Below are 13,978 nucleotides of genomic sequence, written 5' to 3' on the forward strand. Positions count from 1 at the left end.
TGTAAGGTGTGAGGTGCGGACCCCATATCCCTGTGATGTCTCCTGTGGTATCAGCATCCTGTAAGGTGTGAGGACCCCATATCCCTGTGATGTCCCCTGTGATATCAGCATCCTGTAAGGTGCGGACCCCATATCCCTGTGATGTCTCCTGTGGTATCAGCATCCTGTAAGGTACGGACCCCATATCCCTGTGATGTCCCCCATGTGCGGTGTGAGGTGCGGCCTCCATGGATGGGACTTGTTTCTCCAGCACATCCCACAGATTATGGATCAGATTGAGATCTGGAGAATCTGAAGAACAAGTCACCACCTTGATCTCTTTGTACTTTGCACTGGGGGAAGCTGTCTGTTGTAGTATCGCTGTAGCGGAGCGAGAAGGGTTAACCACTGCTGGCTCTGCTACACTTTGCCACAGCTGCAGTGCTATAGACACGGACAGCTTCCCCAATTTTATTGCTAACATGCAATATATATATATAAACATGAGGGGAGGCTCAGTATCTGCATGCAGCACACAAAATATGTAACTATGTTGACAAGGGCTTGAGCAGCCCTGCAGCTCCTTACGCAGCCAATGGTGGCAGCAATGATTGGCGAAACTATGTAAAGTGCTGCGGAATCTGTGTGCGCCATACAAATAAAAGCATTATTATTATTATTAGAAGAGGCCCTGTGTTACTCCTTTCTGCTGCCACTCAATGTAACTTTATTAGAGAAACATAAAAAAAAAATTATAAAAAAAATTATTTACTTGCCGCAATACCCCTTTAAAGGATTTTTTTTTTAATTTTCAAAACAAATTGATGGCCTATTCTCCATTTTTTATGGCTTGGTTATCTGTTACGATTTACATGTTGAAATGATGGACGTGTCTAGGTCAGCCACCACTAGGGGGAGCTCACTGCATATGGATTCATACAGATGAACCAGTGACTAAATTATACAATGTAAAAGCAGTCAGCGCCTCCTAGTGGCAGGATGAAATAATGTATGATAACCTCTACTTGTTCATGTAGTAAAATAATATCAGTCTATATTCAGTGCAAAAGAACAACAGACGTCTACAGATGGCGCCCCCCTATCTGTCCATGGGTGGGGTCTGGTATTGCAGCTTGGCTCAGGGGTAAGATCTGCAGTTGAAGGGAATCATTCACGAGGCGACATTACCTGAACAAACGTTACACCGGCCATGAGGATTACCAGCGAGAGCCACTGATACTTTGTGAGCTTTTTCTGCAGCATTGTAACAGAGAATAACGCTGTGGTGAGGATTTTGAGCTGATAAGTGACCTGGAAAAGAAAGATTTATGTAAGCAAAACAATAAAGGGTTAATCAAATTTGCGTATAAATTTTTCCCCAGTTTTTCCTTCTATAGTTTGTACTTATTATAATATTCCGGAAGCTGCTCAACTCTGTTCAGTGTCAGGCTAGGGCTACACAACGTCCTCCATTACCAGCACATTTTGATGGATTTTCGGTCACAACTTGCACTCAACTTTAATACCATACACCACAATGAGCGACCTGCCATAGATACTATACACCACAATGAGCGACCTGCCATAGATACCATACACCACAATGAGCGACCTGCCATAGATACCATACACCACAATGAGCGACCTGCCATAGATACCATACACCACAATGAGCGACCTGCCATAGATACCATAGACCTCATTGCACAACCTGCTATAGATAACAAGGCTGTGGAGTCGGTAAGCCGCAGCTCTGACTCAGACTCCTGAACTTTATCAGGACCGACTCCAACTCCGACTGACTCCCGACTCCTGCTTCTTCATAAATGGCCGGTTATATACCAGGGGAGTTGTTTATCACACTGGCTCAGCAGCTTCTCCCTAATGTCCTACATGATTCTGGGGCGACTTCTGAGGGAATAAGGAAAGATATAAAGCAGCTTCTCCTGTGTGTGCAGTGGATGCAGCCAGGCTCCAGCCTCGATGTCCTGAACTACTCCTAACTAGATTAGATGGAGCAGGTGATCTTTTCCTGCTGACAATCTTCTATGTTTCTAACTAATATTCACCATACACACAGATACACTGCCAGACACCTGTGATATACAGGGGGTCACACATAGTGATATAGAGGTCACACAGTGATATAGAAGGTCACTGTGGGGGCACGCAATAGCATGCACGCGCACAAACAGCTTGCTGCAGCCATAGCGCGCGCGCACACACACACACGACCTGCTGCAGCCATAGAACACTGAAGAAAAATACACAATCTTCTCCCAGAGAGAAAACACCACACTGAGGACAGAGGTTACAGCTACACTACTTATGTCTTCTCCTCCTCTTCTATATTACACAGGATATCTTCATATTACACTGCTGCTCATATAAAGTCATCAAACATCAAGGAAGAGAACAGCACAGATCTCCCCCCACACAATTGACTCTTCCAGCTCAGAAACAATATGCCAAATAGTGACCGACAACTTTTCCATGACCACCCTTATGTAATAGGGCCAGTGTCCTAGTACTGATATATTCCCTGACCACCCTTAGGTAATAGGGCCAGTGTCCTATTAGAATGTTGCTCATAATATATATTCATGAGCAAAACTTGTAAAATTCACATCAAAATTCAATTCTACATTTTTAAAGACTTTAAAGACTCCAGCCAAAACTAGCTCCAACTCAGACTCCAACTCCACGACTTTGACTCCACAGCCCTGATAGATACCATACACCACAATGAGCAACCTGCCATAGATACCATACACCACAATGAGCGACCCCCCCATAGATACCATAGACCTCAATGCAGAACCTGCCATAGATACCATAGATCTCAATGAGTGACCTGCCATAGATACCATAGATCTCAATGTGCGGACTGCCATAGATACCATACACCACAATGCGCGACCTGCCATAGATACCATAGACCTTAGGTTGTGTGTGACCTGCTTGTTACTTGGGTATTTTTTTTTTTTTTTTTTTACAACTGCTGGTGTGATGATGTGGGGAGGACACACTGCCCCCTGCTGCTGTGATGATATGGGAAGGACACACTGCCCCCTGCTGGTGTGATGATATGGGAAGGACACACTGCCCCCTGCTGGTGTGATGATGTGTGAAAAACACATTGCCCCTGCTGGTGTGATGATGATGTGGGGAGGACACACTGCCCCCTTACTGGTATGATGATGATGATGATGTGCGGAGGACACATTGCCCCCTACTGGTGTGATGATGATGTGGGGAGGACACAAGGCCCCCTGCTGGTGTGATGTCGGGAGGACACACTGCCCCTTCTGGTGTGATGATGTAGAAGCCATCACATAGGACAGTGGTCACGCCTAGAAGAGAAACATCCTACATGACATCCTGCATCCACATGTGTTGTCTATCATTCCTTGCAGCTGCAGCAAGGGTTTCCCAAGAATGTCCTCACCATATTGTAACACTTACTGTGAATCAGCTTTGGCAACTTATGAGTGTGTAGGATCTCCAGGCGCAGCTGCTACATCTGTGGGCACATGTTTATGCAGGACGCCATACAGAGCCTGTATCCTCCATGTCCATTACCAGACTAGAGACGCCCAAAAGGGTCCTAAAGCCTCCGCGTATTTCTCCTTTTGCTCTAATATTGTAATCACTTGCATTGTCTCAATCTTTTGTTGTTGTCAAGGAGTGTAAATCAATGATGATATAATGGACTCACCTGGTAAGTGGCGGCATCCAGGTTGGACAGTGCGACATAGAGCAGGTTATTCTGCAGGGTGTAGATCCCAGAGGGTATGGCCAGCTTTAGGGTCTCCATGGGTTTATCGATGATCTCATCATGAAGGACTCTGTTCAGGGCTCGGAGGCTGCAGCCTATAACAAGGAGATGGGACCGTCAGCCAGATTTCATTTGTAGATTTGTTTTACACTACAACGTGTAATATACCATGATGTTACAATAAGGCGCGTAACAGCGGAACAGACCTCAACTGGGATTCTACGGGTGTGAATGTATGTGGGTGGGGAGGAGGGGTGTCATGGCTTTATCATGGCACACTTCATATCTTGCCATTCATCAATTTCTCCAAATAGTTTTTTTTTATTGATTTCCTACAGATATCGGACTCCTCTGTGAGCCGGCTGAGATCTCTCTGCAGCGGGATCGGCAGGAGGGGGTAAGTATATGATCCTTTATCCAGGGTAGAATGAGTTCTGCCCTGGGTGCCAGGTTCCCTTTAAATGAGAAGTCTGGCAGAAATTTTTCTTAACGTATTGTATTGCCCCCCAAAAGTTATACAAATCACCAATATACACTTGTTACAGGAAATACACATAAAGTGCTTTTTTTCCTGCACTTACTACTGCATCAAGGCTTCACTTCCTGGGGATAACATGGTGATGTCACTTCCTGGGGATAACATGGTGATGTCACTTCCTGGGGATAACATGGTGATGTCACTTCCTGGGGATAACATGGTGATGTCACTTCCTGGGGATAACATGGTGATGTCACTTCCTGGGGATAACATGGTGATGTCACTTCCTGGGGATAACATGGTGATGTCACTTCCTGGGGATAACATGGTGATGTCACAACCCGACTCCCAGAGCTGTGCGGGCTGTGACTGCTGAAGAGGATGATGGCAGGGAAACACTGAGGGACACAGGGCACTGGAGGGACACTGAGCATCCCTCTGCCATCATCCTCTCCAGCAGCCACAGGCCGCACAGCTCTGGGAGTCGGGTCGTGACATCACCATTTTATCCAGAAGTGACATCCCCATGTGATCCAGGAAGTGACATCCCCATGTGATCCAGGAAGTGACATCCCCATGTGATCCAGGAAGTGACATCCCCATGTGATCCAGGAAGTGACATCACCATGCTATCCAGGAAGTGACATCGCCATGTTATCCAGGAAGTGACATCACCATGTTATCCAGGAAGTGAAGCCTTGATGCAGTAGTAAGTGCAGGGAAAAAGCACTTTATAATCATTTCCTGTAATAAGTGTATATTGGGAATTTGTATAACTTTTGGAGGGAAATACAATGCTTTTATACAATTTTTGCCAGACTTCTCCTTTAAGTTCTCTCTATTGTAGGTGGTTTTATAGAAAGTAATAAATCTTGACATATGGCACGCCAGTCTACCCTGGACTTTGCATTCCCGTCTGCTGTAAGTAGAAAGGAGATTAAAACGTACATCTCAGGAATGGCATGGACTGTCTGCAGGAGGACAGGCTCAGCTCACACTGCCGCAGTCCTGGCCCAGTCCTGAATGTAGTACTATCTAAGTCTCACTGTCACTTTCTGTGCTTTGTCTTGGTGTCTCTGTTAACCAGTGACAGACTGATCATCATACAAAAGAAATGAGCTGGCACTCACTCGTTTCTTGAAGTTTCACTGCACTTTATTTTTCATTGTTCATGTAAAAAGCTTTGGTGCAAACCCTGCCGGGCGGCTGCGGCGCCAACACCCTGCTGATAGCGTGACAGCTGTTTCGTGTGTAACACACACTTGCTGGAGATATACTGTATATATACACTCACCGGCCACTTTATTAGGTACACCATGCTAGTAACGGGTTGGACCCCCTTTTGCCTTCAGAACTGCCTCAATTCTTGGTGGCATAGATACAACAAGGTGCTGGAAGCTTCCTCAGAGATTTTGGTCCATATTGACATGATGGCATCACACAGTTGCCGCAGATTTGTCGGCTGAACATCCATGATGCCAATCTCCCGTTCCACCACATCCCAAAGATGCTCTATTGGATTGAGATCTGGTGACTGTGGAGGCCATTGGAGTACAGTGAACTCATTGTCATGTTCAAGAAACCAGTCTGAGATGATTCTAGCTTTATGACATGGCGCATTATCCTGCTGAAAGTAGCCATCAGATGTTGGGTACATTGTGGTCATAAAGGGATGGACATGGTCAGCAACAATACTCAGGTAGGCTGTGGCGTTGCAACGATGCTCAATTGGTACCAAGGGGCCCAAAGAGTCCAAGAAAATATTCCCCACTAGGGATGCACGATGCACCGAAATATCGATACTACTATCGATATTTCGGGCTAAAAAACGGTTCGGTACCAGGATTTCCTGGTATCGATACTTTATGTTAAAGCTGCACTATTAGGCAACTTAACATAAAGTATAACGCAGAGAACACGGCCGGCGGCTAGCTGAGCGCCAGCCATGTTCTCTATGTGCCTCTCACTGCCCCTGCAGTCTCCTCCTCTGTTCTCTCTCCTTCCGCTCCCAGCGGCGCCAATTTTAAATAGCCGGCACTTTGCGATCGCTAGTGTCGGCTATGTAACTGTGTAGATGCCGCTGTCACACTGACAGCGGCACCTGACCCCTCCTAAGCCCGCTCCATATGCAGCAGGGGTTGGCTACTGTGTGTAGCAGACCCCCGCTGAAATGATTTATGCAGAGGAGCCGGAGCTGCACGGAGGTCTCCGCGGCTGGAGAGGGAGAGGAGGACGGAGGAGAAGGCTGGAGAGGGAGGTCTGAGAGAGAGGACACATGTGAGGATCCAGCCGGCTGGCAGGTGGGGGAGGTGCAGGGGCTGTGAGGTGCCGACATCAGCATAAGTATGTGTATAGCAGAGCCGAGTGAGCAGTGTATAGCGGAGCCGAGTGAGCAGTGTATAGCGGAGCCGAGTGAGCAGTGTATAGCGGAGCCGAGTGAGCAGTGTATAGCGGAGCCGAGTGAGCAGTGTATAGCGGAGCCGAGTGAGCAGTGCATAGCGGAGCCGAGTGAGCAGTGCATAGCGGAGCAGAGTGAGCAGTGCATAGCGGAGCAGAGTGAGCAGTGCATAGCGGAGCAGAGTGAGCAGTGCATAGCGGAGCAGAGTGAGCAGTGCATAGCGGAGCAGAGTGAGCAGTGTATAGCGGAGTTGTCTGAGTGATCGCTGTACTCTGTACACAGTTATGTAAAAAACGCAAACCTTTACTTTTAACGTAATAAAATTAAAAAAAGCTCCATAAATTGGTATCTCTGTAATAGTGCAGGCCTGAAGAGTATAGAAAACATTTCAGGTTTATTATATTCGCTGTCTAGGGAGTATTATATTTCTATTGTTGTGTTTTTTAAAAATATTTTAGTAAGTATCGAACTGGTATTGAGTATCGAAATAAAAATGTTAGCATCGGTATCGAACTGAAAATTCTGGTATCGTGACATCACTACCCCACACCATGACACCACCACCACCAGCCTGAACCGTTGATACAAGTCAGGATGGATCCATGCTTTCATGTTGTTGACGCCAAATTCTGACCCTACCATCCGAATGTCGCAGCAGAAATCGAGACTCATCAGACCAGGCAACGTTTTTCCAATCTTCTACTGTCCAATTTCGATGAGCTTGTGCAAATTGTAGCCTCAGTTTCCTGTTCTTAGCCGAGCGGAGTGGCACCGGGTGTGGTCTTCTGCTGCTGTAGCCCATCTGCCTCAAATTTCGACGTACTGTGCGTTCAGAGATGCTCTTCTGCCTACCTTGGTTGTAACGGTTGGCTATTTGAGTCACTGTTGCCTTTCTATCAGCTCGAACCAGTCTGCCCATTCTCCTCTGACCTCTGGCATCAACAAGGCATTTCCGCCCACAGAACTGCCGCTCACTGGATGGTTTTTCCTTTTCGGACCATTCTCTGTAAACCCTAGAGATGGTTGTGCGTGAAAATCCCAGTAGATCAGCAGTTTCTGAAATACTCAGACCAGCCCTTCTGGCACCAACAACCATGCCACTTTCAAAGGCACTCAGATCACCTTTCTTCCCCATGCTGATGCTCGGTTTGAACTGCAGGAGATTGTCTTGACCATGTCTACATGCCTAAATGCAGTGAGTTGCCGCCATGTGATTGGCTGATTAGAAATTAAGTGGTAACGTGCAGTTGGACAGGTGTACCTAATAAAGTGGCCGGTGAGTGTATATCATACTGTACATACAGGATGTGTCTATAGCGGTGTTTTTCAACCTTTTTTGAGCCGCGGCACACTTTTTATACTTAAAAAGTCCCAGGGCACACCACCAACCAAAATGGCACAAAATGACACTAAAACATATATATTATACATATAGTTAATAATATAGATTCTAAATGTATTTATACTCACTCAGTGTGAAACCTGGGCCTGTTTTTTTCTCCCCCCTGTGCTTCTCTCCACCATACTTCTCCCCCCTGTGCTTCTCTCCACCATACTTCTCCCCCCTATTTCTTTCCTGTGCTTCTCTCCACCATACTTCTCCCCTCTACTTCTTTCCTGCGCTTCTCTACACCATACTTCTCCCCCCTACTTCTTTCCTGTGCTTCTCTCCACCATACTTCTCCCCTCTACTTCTTTCCTGTGCTTCTCTACACCATACTTCTCCCCCCTGCTTCTCTCCTGTGCTTCTCTCCACCATACTTCTCTCCCCCAAACTTCTCTCCGCTGTTTTTCTCCCCCATCCCCAGGTTTCTCTCCCTGTCTGTCCCCTGTGCTTCTCTCCTCCATCCCCAGGTTTCTCTCCCTGTCTCTCCCCCATCCCCAGGTTTCTCTCCCCCCCTTCCTCCTCACCTCCTCCGAGATGGTCGCCGCTGCTGTTCGCCTCACCTACTGCCCGCCCGTAGGGCCCGGACGTGCTCCTCCAATCAGCGGAGACCGGGAGCGTTGCGCGCTGCGGCGGGCCGTAGCGCACACGTTGATTGGATGCGTGCATCACGGCCCGCCGCAGCGCACCACGCTCCCTGTCTCCGCTGAATGGATAGGAGGAGCACGTCCGGGCGCTACAGGCGGCCAGTAGCTGAGGCGGACAGCAGCAGCGGGGCGATCTGCAGGGGCACCATAGTTTGGGGAACTTTCCCCGCGGCACACTGTACATATAGGATCTGTATATAGGATATATTGTACATATAGGATATACTGTACATATAGGATATGTATATAGGACATACTGTACATATAGTGTATATATTACTGTACATATAGAAGATGTATATATCTGTGCGGTCACGATCACAAGCAGCAGTATATACTAACATCAGTGCTGCTCCGTCCATTTGAATCTTCAGGCCCAGTCTCCTCCAGAATGTTTTACATCCAGAGGAGGCCGGACCTGAAGATACAGCCGGAGGCCGGACTGGAGGAGACGCGCCGGATCACAAGCGGCGTGGATGTATGTATAGACTGCTGCTTGCAATCTTTAAAATGACAGCACAGATATATACATATCCCAGACCCTAACAAATATATAATACATACAAATATCTTTGCTGTCATTTTCCTGACTGATGCAAGTATTTTTGGTGCAGTCCGGGCTCCTCAATTTGTACTGCAAACAAGCATTGATCTTGATGCCAGCCCTCGTTTGCTGCACCCATCCCCCTAACCTGCTGATGGCTCCCTAAAGCGCACAGGGTGCTGAGGATGAAGGTATGTCTGTCACCTTCACCTTCATCTCTGCTGCTTGTTCTGAAATCCTCTGTCTGGTAAGGGCAGTAGGAGCACCCCTAGCACCAATCTGGCCAGCCCCCTCCATTGATAATCATTAGGGGACCTGGCTGGGGGCAGATTGGCGTAGGTGGCAGGGCTATTGCCCCTGACCAGTCCGCCCATTCTAATGATCATCAATGGAGGGAGTTACATATTAGTTCTCCATAATTTTCAAGATATGTGATGAGAGGATGAATACTCAACGTAGTAAATGTGTCTCCTTTACACAGGGACATGCAAAGTATCATCTGCAGAACCATTCATTAGATGGTGCTAAAACTGGTATTTCAACGTGTCAGATTCCTTTGTTTTTTTTGTGTTGCATGTTGTGTGAATTACAAGGAAATTCTGTTATTTTTTACGAGAAATACAGATTTCACATATGCACAGCATGTCACCATATTCATCACCCTCATGGCGGATATCAATGGGGCACGTGGGCATTTACTTACTGTTGTCTTTATACACCAAGAAGATGCAGGCCAAAATCTTCAGCACCTCGGCGGCCACTACAGCCGTGGAGGATAGGTAGCGGGGTCCTTCCTCCTTCAGCGTCCGAGAGTAGCGCATGGTCAGGACTAAGCTGGTGGTCTGAAACACAAGGATCCCTAAGGAGATATACTTCAGGTGGGATGACATTCTGGATTCTGGATACCTCTGCAAGCGGGAAAAAAAAGGGTCGACATTAATACAGAGACCGGTCACAGAATACATCTATGTTCATGTATTAGCTAAAGGGGTTGTCCAGTGTTTGCCAGAGTACCCCTTTAAAAGTTATCACTATCGGCCGCACATCTCACCGTGTAAACAAGAGATGTTTGATTGATAGCAACAGATTTAAATGGCCACACGAACAATACAGTGATCATTTGTGCGGCCCAGCAATTTGATTAGTCAAGCCATCTAAAAGGCACTGCAAACAAACGCTGATCTCTGTGATCGACACTCGTTTGCGGTTGCGGACGTCTGAAGATCTGGTAATAAAAGAGGAGCCTTATATCCTACCTAGAACGGCCTTATTAAATAAAAGTGGAGCTTATCCTCATGTGGATCCATTGACAATGCATCAGCCTTGGACTTCTTCCATGAATTCTTTGTAAGCTACACGTCATTGATCGCCCCCGGCAGATCCTGAATATGTGACTTCCGCCCTATTAGCCATCTCATTGTTATTAGCCAATTACCGGCCTAACCAGTTTAACAATTAGTCATCTGAGATAGTGGGAGCCGCTGCATCTATTACAGGCCTTTCCGCTCCATTATTGTCTATACATAGGGTGGAGACGTGCACATATAAAACCAGCAGGATTCACGTCTAAAGGGAAGGTTCTCATTTCATTTCCTCCTTTTTTCTCTGCTAAAAATGGCTAAATTCATTGACTATTAAATGGTTTACAAGGTGACGAGAAAGAGTGAGAGTGACGTAGTTTAGGACGAATCTACACCTGTCCGCCGGCCCTGGACTATATTTATTACAGACATAAAAAATCTGAAAACAAATCACTCCAACTATTTTCTTTACTTAGAAAGGTGGTAAAAAAAGAAAAGAAAAGCAAACAACAAAAACAACAACCCCTCCCACCAACACACACACAAAACAGTTGCCTAAGGACTCTATCACAGGGCAATCATTGGCTGATCAGGCCGTTCTGAAAACACATTGTCCGTCAGCTGCACATTGATGGGGTACGTCAGAGAAAGAAAGTTATATAGATTTGTAAAATATTTCAATGTAAAATCTTCAGTCTTCCAGTACTTATCAGCTGCTGTATGTCCTGCAGGAAGTGGTGCATCCTCTTCAGTCTGACACAGTGCTCTCTGCTGCCACCTCTGTCCATGTCAGGAACTTTCCAGAGCAGGAGTTTTCTATGGGGACAGTTCCTGACATGGACAGAGGTGGCAGTAGAGAGCACTGTGTCAGACTGGAGAGAATACACCACTTCCTGCAGGACATACAGCAGCTGATAAGTACTGGAAGACTGGAGATTTTTTTAAATAGAAGGAACAAATCAATGAAAATTTTTTTTTTTAACTGGGGTACCCCTTATCTCATCCATTAGGGGATGTGAGAGTGAAGCTGATCTGATCTGAGCTGAAAGCTAATTGCAAGTAACGGCCTATAAACGATCCAGCGATCATCTGATTGAGCCTTGTAAAGGCTTTATAAAGAAGCGCCAATCGCCAAGATCGGCACTCATCTTATACAGTCTTTAGTAAAGGAGAGCCTGTCCCAACGTGTTATCGGTTCGGTGAACACACGACATCCAGAATATATTATAATATATATTATTATATATATATATATATATATATATGTGCTGAGAGAAACAATTGGAAAAAATATCCACTCAGCAAGGATGTGTTCACACAGGGTATTACGTCTTCAACATTAGAAGTATTTGATCTTTAACCAAAAGCCGCAGTGGAACAGAAAAAGAATCCATCATGGATTTTTTTATTTTTTTTTTACTCCGACCCGAATTCCAACCAGAATACTAAACAGTGTTTTTTCCCTGCAATCCCCTGACTCACATGAAAAAAAATATACACATATTTAACTTACCTCCGCCTCCAATACAAACACAGGTTACAGAAGACGTGGCTAATGCTGTGTACACAGGAAACAACGCGGACACTTGTTCTGTATATGGTACATTATACCACAGTCTACAGTACTTACATAGCCAAGTAACACATTAAAAGGGGTAAGGGCCAGTTCACACTGAGTAAACACAGCATAATTCCGCGGCAGAGCTTTCCGCCGCGCTCAGTGTGCTGCTTTGAGTGAATGAGGGGGCGCGCTCTTGTACGCTGACCCCGCTCTCCGCTCGCGGATTTAACATGTTAGTTCTTTGAGCGGAGAGGAAGCGGACGAGCGCGCGCTCTCCCATTCGCTCAAAGCAGCACACTGAGCGCGGCGGGTGTGAACTGGCCCTAAGGCAGAATGGCGTGTCAGGGTCCTGTTCTATAACAGAAACGCTGAATCCCCCGGGTCAGCTGACACGTCTATAAAAATGCCATAGAAAGGTAAGGAGCTGCTATTGTGTCCGGTGAATTTTCAGAATAAGCTGTGGTGCATAGATGGGTAATAATGTTGGTTTTGCAGCATGGACGAGCTGCTAAGATGTCTCCCATATACTGTATACACAAAGCAGAGGAGATCCTGCTCCCCTATCTCTTTATAGCACAGACAGAGGAGATCCTGCTCCCCTATATCTCTATGGCACACACAGAAGAGGAGATCCTGCTCCCCTATATCTCTATAGCACACACAGAAGAGGAGATCCTGCTCCCCTATCCCTCTATAGCACACAGAAGAGGAGATCCTGCTCCCTATATATCTATAGCACACACAGAAGAGGAGATCCTGCTCCCCTATCCCTCTATAGCACACAGAAGAGGAGATCCTGCTCACCTATCCCTCTATAGCACACAGAAGAGGAGATCCTGCTCCCCTATATCTCTATAGCACACACAGAAGAGGAGATCCTGCTCCCCTATATCTCTATGGCACACACAGAAGAGGAGATCCTGCTCCCCTATCTCTCTATAGCACACACAGGAGAGGAGATCCTGCTCCCCTATATCTCTATAGCACACACAGAAGAGGAGATCCTGCTCCCCTATCTCTCTATAGCACACACAGAAGAGGAGATCCTGCTCCCCTATATCTCTATAGCAGACACAGAAGAGGAGATCCTGCTCCCCTATATCTCTATGGCACACACAGAAGAGGAGATCCTGCTCCCCTATCTCTCTATAGCACACACAGAAGAGGAGATCCTGCTCCCCTATCCCTCTATAGCACACAGAAGAGGAGATCCTGCTCCCCTATATCTCTATAGCACACACAGAAGAGGAGATCCTGCTCCCCTATATCTCTATGGCACACACAGAAGAGGAGATCCTGCTCCCCTATCTCTCTATAGCACACACAGGAGAGGAGATCCTGCTCCCCTATCTCTCTATAGCACACACAGAAGAGGAGATCCTGCTCCCCTATATCTCTATGGCACACACAGAAGAGGAGATCCTGCTCCCCTATCTCTCTATAGCACACACAGAAGAGGAGATCCTGCTCCCTATATCTCTATAGCACACACAAAAGAGGAGTTCCTGCTCCCCTATATATCTATGGCACACACAGAAGAGGAGATCCTGCTCCCCTATCTCTCTATAGCACACACAGAAGAGGAGATCCTGCTCCCTATATCTCTATAGCACACACAGAAGAGGAGTTCCTGCTCCCCTATATATCTATGGCACACACAGAAGAGGAGATCCTGCTCCCCTATCTCTCTATAGCACACACAGAAGAGGAGATCCTGCTCCCCTATATCTCTATAGCACACACAGAAGAGGAGATCCTGCTCCCTATATATCTATAGCACACACAGAAGAGGAGATCCTGCTCCCCTATCTTTTTATAGCACACACAGAAGAGGAGATCCTGCTCCCTATATATCTATAGCACACACAGAAGAGGAGATCCTGCTCCTCTATCTCTCTATAGCACACA

At 46.6% G+C, this 13,978-nt stretch overlaps 1 protein-coding gene across 4 annotated transcripts in view; it reads right to left on the bottom strand.

The window, feature by feature from the left end:
- Positions 1-13,978, bottom strand: part of SLC35A3 (solute carrier family 35 member A3) — a 50,310-nt gene that overhangs the window by 10,552 nt on the left and 25,780 nt on the right. For all 4 annotated transcript variants that reach the window (XM_069969036.1, XM_069969038.1, XM_069969039.1 and 1 more), the window contains exons 2-4: positions 9,912-10,116; positions 3,698-3,852; positions 1,168-1,290 (exon numbers count right to left, since the gene is read on the bottom strand). In XM_069969036.1, coding sequence (XP_069825137.1) covers positions 1,168-1,290; positions 3,698-3,852; positions 9,912-10,098 — 465 coding nt within the window. In that variant the 5' untranslated portion in view covers positions 10,099-10,116. The remainder of the gene's footprint in view (positions 1-1,167; positions 1,291-3,697; positions 3,853-9,911; positions 10,117-13,978) is intronic.

Source organism: Dendropsophus ebraccatus, chromosome 4 (genome assembly GCF_027789765.1).
Source record: "Dendropsophus ebraccatus isolate aDenEbr1 chromosome 4, aDenEbr1.pat, whole genome shotgun sequence".
In the NCBI taxonomy this organism is placed as follows: domain Eukaryota; kingdom Metazoa; phylum Chordata; class Amphibia; order Anura; family Hylidae; genus Dendropsophus; species Dendropsophus ebraccatus.